This window comes from Canis lupus, chromosome 31 (genome assembly GCF_048164855.1).
Source record: "Canis lupus baileyi chromosome 31, mCanLup2.hap1, whole genome shotgun sequence".
Taxonomy (NCBI): Eukaryota; Metazoa; Chordata; class Mammalia; order Carnivora; family Canidae; genus Canis; species Canis lupus.
Window position 1 is genome coordinate 1,717,408 of NC_132868.1, and position 18,454 is coordinate 1,735,861.

Here is an 18,454-nt window from a genome sequence, read left to right on the forward strand (position 1 = left end):
AGGACCATATGTCATGGGAATCCCCAATGTCCCACAGCCTTGGACACTCCATAAGGGTCGTCAGTCTATGTGATGGGACCAGGAGGGGCAGCTCCAGGGACACCCTAACAAAGGGAGTAGTTTCCCTGCACAGGGAGCATGGGAGAGCCTAGACCCCTCGGACAGGAGGGCAGACCAAACCGAGAGAGACCTCAGTTTGGCATCTGCTAGTCCCATCCCTAAAGCTTTTACCAAACAAGGCCAGAAGGACATTCCCAAATGACCCCAAGAGGACAACCAATGATTGGCCCAACTCTGAATAGCACAGCATCATTTAGATGCATTTTTCAAAGAAACTAATGCTGGCCCTATATTAATACTGTGACTTGAAACCAGTCCCTTACATTTGAAGTCTGTCTTCTCATCTCTAAAATTCGACCACCAATATTTATGTAGTCTAGGAACAGTTGTAACTATGTCTAAAAATATAAAAGGACATATTATATATATATTTTTTATTTTTTATTGGTGTTCAACTTGCCAACATATAGAATAACACCCAGTACTCGTCCCATCAAGTGCCCCCCCTTAGTGCCCGTCACCCAGTCACCCCCACCCCTGCCCACCTCCCTTTCTACCACCCCTTGTTCATTTCCCAGATTTAGGAGTTTCTCATGTTCTGTCTCCCTTTCTGATATTTCCCACTCATTTTTTCTCCTTTCCCTTTTATTCCCTTTCACTATTTTTTATACTCCCCAAATGAATGAGACCATATAATGTTTGAAGGACATATTATATAATTACTTATGACAGACTATTGGAAAGACTTGAGGGGATTCCTGGGTGGCTCAGAGGTTTAGTGTCTGCCTTCGTCCCAGGGCGTGATCCTGGAGTCCCAGGATTGAGTCCCACATCGGGCTCCCTGTGAGGAGTCTGCTTCTCCCTTGCCTGTATCTCCGCCTCTCTCTCTTGCTCGCTCTCTCTCGCTCTTGCTCTCTTTCTCTGTCTCTCATGAATAAATAAATAAAATCTTTAAAATAAAAGGAAACACTTGAAACCTTCTTGTATCTAGGGATCATACCTTTTTCATACATGTGGCTTTTTGTGTATTGCCCCTCCATTCTTTTTTGCAGTAGTCCATGATGTCCATTTCAGGAGCCACACTTAATCTAGCTTCTGCTGAAGAATCAGAAAGGAAGGTGGGTGGATAATGAAAGAAAGCATAATCAAAATAACAGCACTGCTTTACTCAGGTTAATTTTTCTATAACTTCATTCCAAAAAGATCCAGAACCCCGCCACTACCTACAACCATCCCCTCGCTCCTAGAAACCCAGAGATCTACCAGCCAGAGTGATGCATTTAAAACCGAAGTCAGACAATTATCATCACTCCTGGGTTCTGAGAGCTCCAGAACCTCCCACTGGAGTGGAATCAATGTCCTTACTTCCTACAAGGGCCCCTGTCCTGGCCTCCCACTGCCTCTGGCCTCAGCTCTCCAAACTTGGACTGCTCTGGCCGGATCAGCAGCCTCCCTGTACTTCCACACACTGTGGGGCTCCAGCACTCCCTACAGGTCTCTGCTCAAATGTCACCCAACACTCATATGTCACAATGTCACACACACACCTTCACTCTATTCCCCTTTTACTGTTTTGTTTTTCTTCTAGGCACTCATCAACACCTGACATATTTCTTTTTCTGCATTTCTCCCTAAACCCCCACTCATGAATACAGTAAAACATAAGTTCCTTGAGCCCAAGGACTTATTTTGTGTCTCAGCTGTGTCCTGAGCACTTGGAACTTCACTGACATAAGGTGTCCAAAAATATTAATCAAACTAATTGTGCAACAGTCAGAGCTATGAAAAAATACATCTAATGGTTTTTAATTAGTTTTATATAACCATTATACAAAGAGATAACACCTACCATAACAGAAATTATATGTCTTTATTTATTTATACTCTGCCCTCATCCCAAAAGGCTATAAACTATTGATAGGAAGCCAGAAACTAATGAAGCTCTCAATGTTAGCTGAGCTACAGACCTCACATTGGATTCTAGTAATACATTAAAAATATAATTTCCAATCAGACAAATTATATAATAAAAAAATGGGCTTTAGATTTTCCTTGTTTAACATATGGGCTCTGGGGTCTGATTTTGTGGTAAACATGTACGCACGCACATGGGTATGTGTGTTTTAGGAAGATAACTTCTCAGGCAAATCTTGACTTCCTTTTTTAAATTATTAAAGAAGTAAAGGTTAGCAAGGAAATTAAGACATAAACACAGAAGTACCTTATAATGTATTTACTCCTGAGGAAAGATGTAAACTAAAAACACATTCAGCTTGATTCAACAGGTATTTACTGAATGTCTGCTATATGGCAGGCATTGAGCTAGAAACTGAGCTTACTGAGCCAGTTTACAGATGACTAAAGAAAAGACTACAAGTGCTGACAAGCCAGGGTGTGACAGATGCAGGGATGAGGCAGCACAAAGTCTTTGCAGCTTACAGACAACTCTATGGCCTAAGTTAGGACTGGCTTTACAAGTGTAACACACCACTGAAAGAGTAATACCCGGAGACCACAAATACCAATGCTGCACAGCCAATGCTAAATAGAGACCCATCAGTGTTTTAATTCAAGAAACATTTTTTGAACATGTACTTAGTGGAGGGAAGAACTCCTTGTACCTGCCTTCTCACTCACTTCCCCACAAAGTAGAAGGAATGGCAAACATCTGGAGTTGAGGACACTAATAAGGCCCTGTTTTCCCACCAGGCAACGTGAGGAGCCTCAACAGACAACACACTTCCAGCTCAGGAAGGCCCTCCACAAAGTGGAGCCTCCCTGCTCTCCTGGCCGCAATCCTCACTGCAGTCCCCAGTCCTGCCCACAACGAGATAAGCCCAGCCTGTGAGCCCGGCTGGCAGGTCCACTGCCCCCAAACTGAGAGGACACAGCAGGGGACCTCACCGGGTCAGTCAAGAGGCCAAGCCACATGTCACAGCCCTATGCTGAGAGGCCTCAGGGGACAGTGAGGGCGGGGAAGTGGAGGACCCACACAGCTGCCAGCACCAAAATGTTACCTGAAGTTCCATCCTGCTGCTGTTGTTGGGGAGGAGGGCTCCAGCAGCCAATGCATGCCCTCCTTTAGGACAGGAGGTGGGGGCACAGGACAAGGCTAGCCCTGACCTCAAGCTGCTTAGGGTCACCACAGTTCCTTTCTTTGTTGAAATACAAACTACACAGACTCTGTTACTGCTTCCAAGAAAGAACACTACTAATGTCAAAAAACCAAAACCAAAACAAAACAAAGGAGAAGCTGAAAACCAGAGTGGTAAACAGGAGCTCAAGTAACCAACAGGTCTGGTCCTTAAGCACCATATGGTAATAAAGATCTGAAGAAACTGCCCAGAGTGGAACAGAGGCTATAAGATAAAAGTCTATGAAGGGGCATGTCATGAAGGGCTTTGGATGGCTGAGGGAGGCAAGCAAAATTTCCTTCCAGTTCTGGAAGAGTAAGTAGAGAGAATAAGAAAAGGACAATATTCCAGAAAATAACGGCTGAGAATTCTTCCAAACTAATGAAAACTAGGCTTCCGGGAATCCAAAAAGAAGACTTCAAGCAGTAGGTTTTTAAAAGTCCACACTTAGCAGACATCAGAAAGAAAGTGCAGGATACCAAAGAAAAAACTGACATTATCCACCAAGGATTAGTCTGACTGCAGTACTGTCAACAACCTCATCTGCAAAAGGATTAAACAACTACTCATCTGGAGTTCTTAAAAAAGAGGTTGAGATACATTTTCAAGCAAACAGAGCTTTCCACTGACAGACCCGTACAAAGGCCTTCCAAAAAGCCTCATTTCAGGAAGGCCAATGAACCTAGAAGGACTGATATGCAAGGAGTATACAGGGACCCACTTTAACCTCGGACAAAAGCTGGAAATGACACAGCTCCCTGAAAAGCTAAAACACTTGCACAGGGAGGGCTGCCCCTGCAGACAGGGGAAACCCACGGCAGAGCACCTGCAGAGCCACAGGAAAGCAGGAGGTCCCCGCAGACGCAGCAGTGACCCGGGATGACGGAAGAAGCACTTTCTCCTGAGGAATACGACTAACAAGGACTCCACGCCCGAAGTGAATGGTGTCCAATGGCAGCAGCAGAAACAGAGCATCCTCTCAAGTGTCATGGAGGACCAACACAGATGGCACAGGGACACACCTGACTGAACAATTACAGAGACGCTCATCTCTACCACAGTAAAAATTTCCACCAGTTCCTTGTGAGGACAACTCAAGAAAAACCTGGAAATGATCAAAAACCCCACTGTGTGTCATTTGTTCCTAATTACACATATGGCAATATTTTTCTTAACCATAAACTAAACACAAACTAGTTCTCAAAACCAACCAGCAGAACATGTACATGCAAAGGTAATGAGAGAGGAAATGCCACCTGGGAATCACTAGTGGCATATCCTGCAAGTGCAACATCCCCACTTGGCTCCTGCACAAGCTAGTAGGGAAGTTCTTCTCTGAAGACAGCCCTGCTGGCCATTCCCCACAGCAGAGGACGCCAGGGGTCGGGCCTCACCCTAGCAGCAACAGCCCATAGGTATGAAGGTCTGGGAAGGATGAATGAGAAGAGCAGGCATAACTAAGAAGAAACATGGACAAAAGGTCATGAAACAATGAGACAATTCCTGCTACTGATCCCATAATCATGCTTTAAGTCAATCAAGTGCACATGGCCATTTTCATAAAAGACACATGGAGCCAGCTTCTTGAGAAGTCCTCCCATTTGAAATGAAAAGTGCATTTCAAATCCAAACTCTCCCTCTAAGAATACAAAGGAAATCACAAACTGAGAGAGGGTGGTGTCAAGGGTACACAAATACGCACATGTGCAAAAATGACATGAACATAAAGGATGCAGAGAGAATATCTGCATTACAATTTTAAAACCTCAGGAAACAGTATTCCTCAAACATACTCAGCAAAATGAATAATAGATGCAGCTAAGACCATATGCATAAGAATGTTTCCTAGGAAGGACATCTCAGCATTTTATGAAAATGGATATATTCACTTACTGCATTTCCTACTATAAATAGTAAGAACTCACAAATAAACAATTCCAAACATACCTGATAACTCTCTTTCATGTGTAAGTAATTCTTTCTCCTTTTCTATTTCATCCGCGTCACGATACATATCCTCCTCACTGAAATCACACCAAATTAAGACATTTCAAAAATTGGTTGCACTGACATTTTCCCTGTTACATTATGCACGTGCTTAAAAAATTTATTAGACACTAAAAGTCTAACTTTCTCATGTTACATGATGATGATCTGATAAAATATGAATCTTAAATCTTGGATGTTCATATTTCTATCATTCCACTTCAGGGTTTCTTAATTTCAATGAGATACTTAAACATCACTTTAGTGGCTACATAGCTCTGAGGTCATTTGAACTGTAACATTTATTAATATGGGCCCTCAACTATATTCATAAGCATCTCAGCATGTGTCTTATCATTGAAGCCATGTCATGATCCTATCAAGTTCCATAAATGAAGAGAATACTAATAAAAGTATTTACACAGGAATGCAGGCCAATTGTATTATGTCACAAGCACATTTTACAATCACTAATTTAAAAACAAGGATAGGAGAACAGCAATTATTATAAGCTCAACAAAACTAAAAAACAAAAACAAAACAAAAAAACCTTCCAAGGCTCCTTCTGCTCCCTGACCCCCACATTCAAGCAGCCAGTCACATGAAAAATTAGAGAGGTTGACAATCCATGAAAGACTCCTAACTCTGGGAAACGAACAAGGGGTGGTGGAAGGGGAGGTGGGTGGGGGGATGCGGTGAGTGGGTGACAGGCACTGAGGGGGGCACTTGACGAGATGAACACTGGATGTTATACTATATGTAGGCAAACTGAGCTACAATACAAAACAAAAAATAAATTTTAAAAAAGAATATATCTCTACTGTCCCACATACCTGAAGTGCTGCCACTCTGACCAACTTATATAATAGGTTTCTAAAATATCTAGTCTCATTTAGCAAGTGATCAAGAACCTACTATGTACTAGAAAGGGAAAAAAAAACCCATTGGGTGCTAGACAAGGATTGAAAAAGGGTATTTCCTTTAACCCCTCAAGATAAGCCACAATTTGATAATGATGAGAAACCGAAATACCAACTATCTTTGCTAAAACCACAAGACATGTGAAAGCCCAAATAGCTTCAAGGGAGATGAAGAAACAGTAAATGACAGAGGACAGGGAAGCTTCCATGCCTCCATGCCAGAAAAGGAACATCTGCTGGATGGTAAGACAGTAAACCTGCAGAACCCTCAGAAGCACTTAGGAACTGGAAGTGTCAAGTACTTTTCAGGGTACAGGAGGCACCCAGAGCGGAAAACAAGGAAACTGACTGATGTACACATAAAGTGTAATCAGACCTCCAAGTCCCTAGGTTTCCTCCCCATGACGGCACATCTCCAATCTTCACACAAGACAGAGGCTCCAGGTATGATGACACACAGGAAGTAGTTAATAACAAATAAGGACCTGAGTGAAGGACCTGAGATACTCCTGTCCCCAATTCCCTCAGCACCCCAGCTCCTAGTACATGGCCCAGCATAGCAGGGGGAAAGAAAGAAGAGATGAGCAGGAGCAAGAGACAGATGAAGAAGGGATAGTGAGAGAAGCAGATGAAGTGGAGAATCTAACATAGCCACCTTCCCCACCTCACTGAAACCCTGTAATGGCTCCCAAATAAGCAGGGAAGTCTGTATGTAGACCTAGCCTGTATTCCACAATTCCTCTACACATACCCACACTTCAGTCCAAATACTTGACCAACACTAGCCTACGCTTTTACATCTGTGCTTGGCTCAATCCATTCCCTTTGCTAGAATGGCTCACTGCCTAACATAGTAGGACACATGTGATATGGGTGATCCCGCTGTAGAGTGCCATGGTTAGAGTGAGGACCCGAAAGTTACAAGGTCTCATTAGCCCTGTGTGTGTGTGACTATGGAGATAAAGCAACTATACCTCTTGGTGCTTAAATTTAACCACTTAAACTTAACCACTGTAAAAAGGACAGTAAGAGAACTCATCTCTAAAGATTGTTGTGAAAATGGACACATGTAAAATACCAGCTTTCCAAAAAGTTCTTCTTATTCTCATACTACACCACTGGTGTGGAATACTAATAAACAATTCACCCACTGGTCATTTATTGTTCCTTTTTTCCTCTCTAAATAAAAGTAATGTGTATGGGCCTATTTTTTTTTAAGATTTATTTATTTATTTATTCATGATAGACAGAGAGAGAGAGAGAGAAGCAGAGACACAGGCAGAGGGAGAAGCAGGCTCCATGCCGGGAGCCTGATGCGGGACTCAATCCCGGGTCTCCAGGATCGCGCCCGGAACCAAAGGCAGGCGCCAAACCACTGGGCCACCCAGGGATCCCCGGGCCTACTTTTAAAAATAGTGTGGGGCTGAAGGGACATATTAGGAAAAGATACTTCCCATGTTCTCCCACCCCCTGTGAGATTCCAAGTAAAAGGTATGGTGTCACCCAGGGAGCCTACACTAGAGGTAAAAGCAAACAGAAACCAGATTCACAGGGACTATACATCAAAAGCCTAAAATAAAAAGTGACTAAATGTGTTAGTTCTTCTTTTAATAATTTCATTATATCTTTTGGCCTCCATTCTAATCTTATCAAATAAGAGAGAAATTCTGATCCTATAAAATAAGCATTTAAGTGAACCACTTTCTTGACGTCATCAGAAGCATGCCTTTGGGCAAGCCACTTTCCTAATCTTGGCCTTGGTTTTTCTCATCTTCAAAGTGAGAAGAGCAGATAAGATCTGTACAATCTACATGGTTCCTCTTCCAGGGCTTAAGTTCTAACAAACTATGAACCTATGCATTGTTAAAAATTGTGCTTCAAGAGAATTCTGTGGCTATGCTGCAGGCACATGTGGCTCCACTTTTGTCCTCTTCCTTTTAATTTGCAAAATAACCCAAGTACAATTGCAACACCAGTGCCCAGAGGAAGTTCTCTAAACAAGCATCTCTTAGTACAGCTACACATACAAATTTCCACAAAGGGCAATAGGACTGGAACGAAAAGAAATCAACATGAGAACTAAATGTGAAAGGAAGACAGAGTAGAAAGGAAGATTATTGGAAATAAAAAAGCACTTATTCAAGATATACAAATGCAGTAAAGTAGAAATGGGTGAATGGGAGGCCAGAGTACATTCAAATTACTTAAACCACAACCAGATTTCATTCAGATCCTGTGCATAAATGTTTGCTAACTTCCCTGGCCACCAAGGACAAGTATCCAAGGACGTTTGCTGACTTTACAAGGCCACAAGGAAACCGTATAATATGGCCTTTAAAGGCCACTTTTAAAATGATACTAAAGCTGTAATTCCTTGGAGAGAGAATAAATTTTAAGCAATAAGTTCAATTAGTATGGTCAGAAAAGATATTTAATAGCCAAAATGAAATAAGTCATTCAACATAAGGGCAATCAACTGAAGAGATAGAGATGTGTAAGGACAAGAAAAATAAAAATATTATTTAATAGTTCACTCAATAATCTTTTGCTTTAACCTTTTTAAATATCAAAATATTAAAGCTGAAAATAGCAACAAAATATTTATATATTTATATTTTGTATTTATATAATTTATGCTTATCATACATTATATTTAAACTAGAGGTTTGAGTTTTTATGAGAAGGGAAGGTAGTGAAATAATGAAAAGAAAAAGGATATCACATTGTAAGATAAAATCGTCACGACTGGTTTCAGAAATTTGGTAAACTTTTGTGTTTACATGTCAAGTTGGGGTGGGGAGTGTCTACCATTTGACACAGAAGAGGCCACTGAAGCTCAAACTCTCAAATGATCACCATGGCCAAAGGTTTCCTTCTAGAAAACATAAAAGATAGGTAGAAAAGTAAAACGAAGTCTTAAATGTGACTTGATATCTTGGGGACCATTGCATGTGAGTCATGGTCAATAACACAAGTGAGTTAAATTTTAAAACCAAAATCCTAGTAAGTCCTACTTAAAAAAGTCTTTTTTTTAAAAGGGATTTGTTTATTCATAAGAGATAGAGAGAGAGAGGCACAGACATAGGCAGAAAGAGGGACTTGACCCCAGGATCCCAGGACCATGACCAGAGCCAAAGGCCCAACCAAAGGCCCAACCACTGAGCCACCCTGGTGCCCCTACTTAGAAAATTAAAATTCTTAGTTTAGTATATTGTTATTTCAAAGTATGTATTTTCTTTTTTAAAATTTTTTATTTATTTATTTGACAGAGACAGAGAGAGAGCACGCGCACCCACACATGTGCACACAAGCAGGGGGAGGGGCAGAGGGAGAGGAAGCAGACTCCCTGCTAAGCAGGGAGCCTGATGTAGGCTAGAACCAAGGACCCCGGGATCATGACTTGAGCCACCCTGGCGCCCCTAAAATGTGTATTTTCAAGCTCCCATTCTCTTAAGCTAGAGATGAAATATCTTATTCTTAACATCGAAGCAATATACATGATTGAGTCAACTACATGATTTTGCATACCAAATTATAACCCTTCTTGATCTGTTCAAAGACCTGCATAAGAATAAATGTTTAAAAATTTAATTTAAAAATGGTTACCACATACAAACAAAATTATACTGTTGCCAGGAACAAAAGCTATCAACTAAAGTCATAGAGCTCAGTGAAGCAAGGCGTTTCTGTAAAGCCAATTTTTCAAGTTCTGATAAAAGTAAACATGTAATATGAAAAAAGCCAATTCTAATGTATATGCAAAACTAACAAGAGAGCATTGTAATCACTCACCATTTTGAACATTTGCATTAAGTTCCCCTTAGTTGTCTAAAAAAGCTAAGCTGAGTATGGCTTTATTCAGCTTTCTAAACTTGAACGCTGCAGTTCACGCTTAACTTAGCCTATCCTAGAAGACCAATGGCCCAGGCAGTGTTGGTAAGACAGTGTCAACCGCTGTGACACCAATGTACCTTCCCACAAATGCACAGGAAAAGCAAAGACCACTCAACCCAGCCTTTCTCCACCACTTAGCAGTTTTAGAGATAGGTGAACAACACATCAAATGCAGGAAAGTACTGACACCCAAGCCAACATTCCACCTCCCTTCCGCAAGTGGACTTTCCATGACTGGCTCATGCTACTCCACGTGACTTCCAGAGGTGTCTGGGGACAACCCAGATATCCTCAACGATGAGGTTTGAAACAGTCTTTACTTCCAGGTGGGAGAAGGGATAGGAGGGAGTAGCTGTTACCTCATCAAACATAGTCCCACAGGAGCTAAGGAGTGAGGTAAGTGGGACAACACATTCACACGACAACATATTTAGCAACATCCAAGAACAATGGTTTAATGACTTATTCACAGCCCTTTTGAAGATCCAAAGCTTTCATTAGAACCTTGGCCCAGAAAAACAAATATACATAAAATTTTACCTTCAATTTCAGAGGGGTTCACAAACATGTTCCTCACCACACACTGCCAACCTATGGACCCCAGATTCAAACCATGTCCCGTCATTAGGCAGACAAAGATGGGCCTTGCCATAATCTTGCTTCTCAATTCCCTAAGCATGTCTAGCCTGGCCACCAACCATGTCCCAGGACCATCTTTGTCTTTAAGGATGGTAGTTTACTTTAGCTAAGGGCAAGAAGTAGACACAGTCTCAGCCTCAAATGCGGAGGGGGGGGGGGGCAGGAGGAAAGAGCACAGAAGACATGCTCACAGGAAGAGTGAGGCAGCTTCAAGGAAGTCAACTGAATCTGGTGTGACCTAAGACTTCTTCAAACCAGACCGTTAAGTCATCTGTAAGCCATCCTTAGGGCTTGTCCAGGGGATGCCAGCCAACACCAGCTCTCAAATGAGCTAGAGGAGGAAAGGGGAAGGTCATTATAAATCATGCTCCTCTGCCTGGTTTTGCTGAGAAAGCCAGAAAAAGATGGAGGTAGGTTCCCACCGAGGCATCAGGAAACTTGGCCCTGAAACCTACTCCCTGTCTCCCTGGCCAAGAAGCACTTCTGTTATCTGCAACTCAGTTTCCTAATGTGTAAAATGGCAAACCTAGGCTGGGTGGTTTTGTTTTGTTTTTTTTATTCCTTTCAGACTAAGTCTGTAAATCTATTGACAGCAGTAAGAAGTATGCCTCAAAACCTTTTCATCAGCAAAGAGCCCTCCTTCCTACCGTGGCCTAATTCCCCAGGTTCTGACTCTGGAAACCACATACAACAGAAAAACTTGCCAAATAACTATGCATACTTTTAGGAACGTGGTTCTGGATTCAAAGTTTCTCCATCTCAAAGGGGCATGAGAATGCTAAGGTGCAGCTTCTGAGGGGCAGGGTCTCTAACCGGGGAGTCATAGCTCCGACCACCAGGGCAAGAGCAAGGCTGCAACAGTTAGAAACCAGGATGGGCTGTGGAGGGGCAGAAGCAGAAGACACTCCCTCTCTCTCCCGGCAGCCCAGCCTGCTCTACTCTCTGCAGAGTCAGAGGTGCTTCTCTAACCCTGAAGCGAGAGACCACATTAGCTCACACATGGGCCTACACGGTGGTTTCAATTAAAAAGTAAAATGATACTACTTAAAAATCAGGATATTTCATTAAAAAGTCAGGATACCCGGATGCTTTGAATACAGAAAATCCAGGAAGCAGAGGGTAGAACCTAGTGGCCTCTGACCCCAACAGTGATGGACACAGCTCTCCAGAAACCCATGGTCCACACCTGACCTCACTCACTCAGGTCACCTGCATAGCTCCCGGGGTTTGAGACTGCCTTCGCCAAATCTTTCCCAGTAGCCATAAACACATTGAAAGTGGATAATAATACCATCCCAAGAGGGTTTGGGTGCTCAATAAATGAGAAAGTCAATGCCCATGGTAAAGAACCATACACATGAAAGTTATTATAATACACTAGCTGCACAGGCCTGCCAAAGATTGCTTTATAGGAAATGCCAAAAAAAAAAAAAAAAAGAAGTCACATTTGAACGCACCTAATAATTCAACTTGCCAGCCAATAAGCTACCTGTCAAAATAGTTATCTGAGTGCTTTCATCAATTTTGGAATTCAAAGGCATTTATATGTGCCTAGAACCTGAATGTGTAGAAAAAGTTTCTACGCTTCAAGTCTATATTCGGCTTCCACCTCACTCCCACACCCTTGCTGAAATCATCAACGCTTCCGATTTATGCTGCCTTCTTTACAATTCACTAAGCAGTTGATCTAACCAGCACTGCCCTTCGTATTTAAAAATAAAGGGGGAGGGGGATAGCTAGTGAAGCCGTTAATGGGCAGAGAGCATTGGGTCAGACTCCGTCCAAAGTCTGCTCCACAGGTGGGGAGCTCATCCAGCAGCGACCTGCCTTCCGAGAACAAACTTGTCGCAGGGCTCAGTTTTCCCTCGGCTCCGACAAAAGCAACCTCACTTTCTTCCCCAACCAAGTCGGAGGAAAGACGCCCTGGGAGTTAGTCAACAGTACGCTGTTCCGGCTGGTGTCCCAAGTTCCCGGCGCTTTAACTTTGGAGCCTTGCAGAAATAAGAATAGAGGGCGCTGGGGGCCGGACCCGGGAGAGCGCGGGCTCTGAGCGCCAACGGCCGAGAGCTCCTCTCCGTCGCCCACCACCCGCCCGGGCCCGGGGAGCGACGGGCTCTCCGCCCGCGCCTCCGCAGCCCCGCCCGCCCCCGCCGCACCCCCCGACTCACTGCTCGGCCGGGCACCGCACCGCGGTCCGGGGCTGCCCGCCGGCCGCCGCCTTCCCGCCCTCCCGCGGCGCGGCTCCCGCTTCCCGCGCCGACTTCTCGGCGCAGCCCGCGCCCGGCCACGCTCCGGGCTGGGGCATGGCGCCCCGACTCATGCGGCCGCCTCCGAACGACCCGGAGCCCCACCCGTCCGGGCGCCCGGCCGCAGCCGCCGCCGCCGCCGCCGCCGCCGCCGCCGCTCCCAGCCCGCCGGCTTCCGAGGCTGCGCAGAACACTTCCGCACGCGTCCCAGCCGCCCGCCCCGCGGCCTCTGACCCGCGGCGGGGGCGTGGCCTCCGGGACCCGGTGGCCGCGGAGCCCTTCCGCGCCGCGTCGGCTCACGCGGCTGCGCAGGCTCAGCCCCGGACGACCAGGGCCGCCCGCCGGGGGCGCGCACTGCGCATGCTCCACGCGGCGGGCCCGCGCCGGAGTGTCCCCGGACGTTGCGGCCCGGCCGAGGCGTGACGAGCGAAGCCTGCGCGGCGGAGGGACGCGGCCTTGGGGCCGGGGAGGCGCAGGAAGGCCGCTCGCCGTGTGCTCGGGGGCCGTATTCTTTACAGTGAAATTCGATGTTAGGAGAATATGAGCAAAGGGAAAATGTTAGGAGACCTCAAAGATCGGGAGAAGGCGAAGTGTTTCTTCCCCGGGGAGAGAGCAGAGACCCCTCTGAAGCGGAGCAGCAGCCAGCGCGGGGCAGTACCGGCGAGCGCAGCCCCGCGGCTCGGAGGGAGGCGGCCCGTGTGCCGGGGACGGCTCGGCGAGGAGGCGAGTAGCCGGGGTTCTGCCGAGGGACGCTGCTGGAAGAGGGGGCCACGGACCCGAGCGGGAAAGGCTTCCCGAGGCTGGGGAGGCAGCTTGTGCTTCATCCTCGCTGAAACATCGGAAACTGGTGACTAGTTGTTTGTTTACGCAGATACCAAGAAGTCTTCTTTTTCTACTTTTTGTTTCTTTGATATTTTATTTGAATTCGATTTGCCAACATATAGTTTGACACCCAGTGCTCACCCCATCGCGTACCCCCCTCAGTGCCTGTCACCCAGCCACCCCGTCCCCCGCCCGCCTCTCCTTCCGCAACCCTTTGTGTCCCGGGGTCAGGAGTCTCTCTTGATTTGCCTTCCTCTCTAATTTTCCCCCACTCCGTTCCCCTCCTTTCCCTTATAATCTCTTTCGTTATCTCTTATACTCTGCTTATGAATGAAACCTTATGTTTGTCCTTCTCCTACTGACTTACTTGACTCAGCATAATACCCTCCAGTTGCAAACCCGTGGAAGCAAATGGTGGGTATGCATCCTTCCTGATGGCTGAGTAATATTCCACTGTGTATATAGACCACATGATCTTTAACCATATTCATCTGTCGATGGACATCAGGCTCCTTCCACAGTTTGGCCACCGTGGACATTGCTGCTGTGAACATTGGGGTGCAGGTGTCCCTTGTGGGGGAGGGAGGTGGTGACTGTTTTAAAAGACCACTTTGTTAGAGAAAAGGTTGGAAAGGGATGAGGCTGGAAGTCCAGTTTTGGGGAGACTGGAGAGTAGTGGGCATCAAAGGGAGAAACTGGATGGAAAAGAGACTATTTCCTCCTCCAAGAATATTGGAGGAAAGTAGTCAAAAGGCACAAACTTCCAGTTACAAGATTATTTATCTAAATTATTTATCTAAATAATTAGTAGGGATGTAATGTACGACATGATGACTATGTCTAATGCTGCTATATGGTACCTAGGAAAGCTTTTAAGAGTAGATCCCAGGGATCCCTGGGTGGCGCAGTGGTTTGGCTCCTGCCTTTGGCCCAGGGCGTGATCCCGGAGACCCGGGATCGAATCCCACATCCGGCTCCCGGTGCATGGAGCCTGCTTCTCCCTCTGCCTGTGTCTCTGCCTCCCTCTCTCTTTCTCTGTAACTATCATAAAAAAAAAAAAAAAAAAAAAAAAAAAAAAAAAAAAGATGAGATCCCAGGAATCCCTTGGCGGCCCAGCAGTTTAGCGCCTTCAGCCCAAGGCCTGATCCTGGAGACCCGGGATCGAGTCCCACGTCAGGCTCCCTGCATGGAGCCTGCTTCTCCCTCTGCCTGTGTCCCTGCCTCTGTGTGTGTGTGTGTGTCTCTCATGAATAAATAAATAAAATCTTTAAAACAAACAAAAAAAGAATAGATCTCAGGAATTCTAATAACAAGGAGAATTTTTCTTGTATCTCTCTGATAGTTGTTAACTAAGCCAATTACAGTAATCATTTCACAATATATGTAAACCAAGCATCTTGCTATACACCTTAAATTCATACAGTGATGTGTACCAGTTTTTTCTCAATAAAACTGGAAAAAATGATAAAAAATACTTGTATTTTGAGGAAAGAACCATGGGATGGATTTTTTCCTTTAATTCGAAAAAGTAATAAATGCATGTGCTAAAAATATTCAGAGCATACAAAAGAATATAGGAGTTATATTTCCAATGGCTATTAAGGAAGTGGGATTATAGTGGGTTGAATAATGTCTCCCAAAATTCATGTCCACTTGGAACCTCAGTGAGACCTATTTGGAAATTGGGACTTTGTAGTTGTAATCAGTTAAGATGAGGTCATAATGGGTTAGACTGGGCCAGAAATCCAATGACTAGTATCCTTAGGAAAGGATGCTGAAATACATAGTGACAGGAAGTACGGACATGTGAAGATAAAGGCAGAGATTGGAGTGTTGTGAGTATATATGGAGAAATGCTGGGAGCCACTAGTAGCTAGGAAAAGGCAAGGAAAGATAATTCCAAAGAGCCTTCAGAAGAAGCGTGGCCCTGCTGATAACTTGATCTCAGGCATCTATCCTCCAGAACTATGAGAAAATACATTTTTAATTTTTTAAGCCCTCAGTTTGTGGTACTTTGTTGTAGCAGTTCTAGGAAAGTAACAGATGAAGACTTATAAAATTCTATCAGGCTGAATTTATTAATAAGGGCCCACCAAGCAGATATTCTAGATACAACATGTTACCTCCAGGGATTAGAAAGCTAACAATTTGTTTGAATGGTTACTGAGTATGTCTTTTTCTATTATGCATGTGAATCTGGGAAAATAATCATAAGATGGGTTTAGGGACCCACTGAGCCCACTATAAGAAGGACCTGAGTGAAATCCTATTGATCACTTGACTTCCATCCACCCCAAAGTGCTTACACTAAATGAGATGCCAGAACTGCCTAGGAGACTATTGAGGAAGGTATCCTAAGCCTTGGAGGTAAGTGGGGTTGACACGTTAGAATGGATTTATCATGTAAGACTTGCTCACCCACCCCTGGAGTGTCCAAAGGACACTACCCTTCACCATGACTATGAGAAGTAAATATACGAGGGAAGCCCCAGCATCTTTGAAGATACGCAATTGCTCTTTTCTGTAGTCAGATACATCTTACAGTGGAAACTACCACCATCAAACTCAGATTCCTAAATGCAGTGGGGATAAGGGAATCTAGGAATGCAGGAACCAAGAGGCGGCACTTAATTGTCAAAAACTAGAAAGGTGTGGTTACTGTAATGGACAGCTGAACCAAAAGAGTAATCAGAATTGTCTGACTTGCAGAGACCTATGACATTGGCCATTTGATCATAGTGTCCCTAGGGAAAAAAAGAAATGGACAATCTACTAAATTCATACTTGGTATGAGCAGAAGAGTTCTAGGTCTAGCAAACAGAAGTCCTAACTTGCACCACCAGAACAGTGTGTCACATCCCCTCCACTATTTTTCATACTTGAGCCAGGTTATACCCTCAGAACTCTTTGAATGAAGGAGAGACCAACAAGTCCTTTTGGGGAAGGACCTTGTTCCACTGCCAAAAATGTATATTACTAATTTGTTCCCAGCCTTCCCCAAAGGGTCCTATGGCCATCTATCAGGGTGATTGCTCACTGGGGAAAAGGAAATAATCAGACTTTTGAGAGATTAGTAGACAATGGGTCTACTTTGACACTGATTCATAGAAACCCAGAACATCATTGTATCTACCAATCAGAGTGTAGCGGCTTATGATTAATGGAGTTTTAGCTCCGGTTCATCTCACATTATGCCCGGTGGGTCTCTGAACACATCCTATGGTTACTTCCCCAGTTCCAGAATGTGCAATTAAAATAGACTTGCTCAGCAACGAGCAGAATCCTCACATTGTTCCCCTGAGTTGTAAAGTGAAGGTTGTTATGGTAGAAAAGGTCAAATGGGAACCACTAAAACTGTTTCTGCCTATAAAAATGTAAACCAAAAGCAATACCACATTCTTGGAGGGATTGCAAAGATTAGTACTACCATCAGGGACTTGAGAGTTAGAGATGTGATAGCCACTACATTCCTTTCAAGAATTTGTCTATTTGACATGTACGGAAGATAGATGGCTCATGGAGAATGACAGTGGATTTTCATAAATTGAATTCTGTGGTGATTCTAGTTGAACTGCTATTCCAGATGTGGTTTCATTGCTTGGGCAAATCAGCCTGTTTCCTAGTACTTGGTATGTAGGCATTGAACTGGCAAATGCTTTTTCCCCTCTACACCTGTTGAAAGTCTACCAGAAGGGATTAACTTTCAACTGACAAGGCCAGTGATTCACTTTCACTGTCTTACCACAGGATACATCAACTCTTCAGCCCTATGTAATGATTTAATCTACAAAGACCTCCTTTCCCTTCCTCAGAAAATCATACTAGCCCATTACATTGAAGATGATAGTACTGATTAGTCCTGGTAGGCAGGAAGTAGCGATTACTGTACACATATTGGTAAGATATTTGCACATTAGAGAATGGAAAATAAATCCTCCAGGATTCAATGGCCTTCTTCCATGGTGAAATTACCAGGGATCCAGTGGTACGGGGAATATCAAAATAACACTTCTAAGGGGAAGAATAAGTCATTACTAAAGGAAGAGGAAGGAGAAGTTGGCCACAGGTCCAGTCTATTGTGCAAGTTGCTCTGCCATTTGGGTCATAAGATCCAGTAGATCAATGGAGTTTGAAGTGGAAGTGGCAGATAGAGATGCTACTTGTAGTCTTTAGCAAGCATTTTTAAGTGAATCACAAGGCAAACCTCTAGGATTTGGAACTAAAGCCCTGCTATCCTTCGTGGAAATTACTCTCCTTTTGAGAAACACCTCTCGGACTGTTACTGGACCTTACTAGATAAAGAATGCCTATCCATGAGTCACAAGTTACCATGTGACCTGAGCTCAGCAATAAATCATGTCAGTGGATTGTAACCTTGATAGATGTGATCTGATGAAAATGGCTCTGCACTCATGTGATCTTCCAAAATCCCATAACCCCAGTCTAATCATGAGAAAAACATTGGACAAATTACAAATTCCATGAGAGGAGCATCCTACAAAATACTTGACTAGTATTTTTCAAAACTGTCAAGGTGATCAAAAACAAGAAAAATCTGAGAAACTATCATAGTGAAGAGGAGCCTAAGGAGATAGACTGACAACTAAGTGTAATGTGTCCTGGATGGGATCCTGGAACAAAACAACAAAACAAAATCCTCCTTCCTTAAAAGAAGTGGAGTAAACTATCACCTTTGTTAATAATAATGTATTGGGGCATCAGAGTGTCTCATCAGTTAAGCATCCAACTCTTG

The 18,454-nt window shown here is 44.2% G+C and overlaps 1 protein-coding gene across 5 annotated transcripts in view; it reads right to left on the bottom strand.

The window, feature by feature from the left end:
- The window catches only part of OTULIN (OTU deubiquitinase with linear linkage specificity), a 37,336-nt gene extending 24,359 nt beyond the window's left edge, over nucleotides 1-12,977 (bottom strand). For 3 of the 5 annotated variants that reach the window (XM_072807302.1, XM_072807301.1, XM_072807299.1), the window contains exons 1-3: nucleotides 12,802-12,977; nucleotides 5,142-5,218; nucleotides 1,061-1,158 (exon numbers count right to left, since the gene is read on the bottom strand). In XM_072807302.1, coding sequence (XP_072663403.1) covers nucleotides 1,061-1,158; nucleotides 5,142-5,218; nucleotides 12,802-12,953 — 327 coding nt within the window. In that variant the 5' untranslated portion in view covers nucleotides 12,954-12,977. The remainder of the gene's footprint in view (nucleotides 1-1,060; nucleotides 1,159-5,141; nucleotides 5,219-12,801) is intronic. The other 2 variants (XM_072807303.1, XM_072807300.1) reach the window with 1 other exon arrangement.
- Between the last annotated feature and the right edge of the window lie 5,477 nt (nucleotides 12,978-18,454).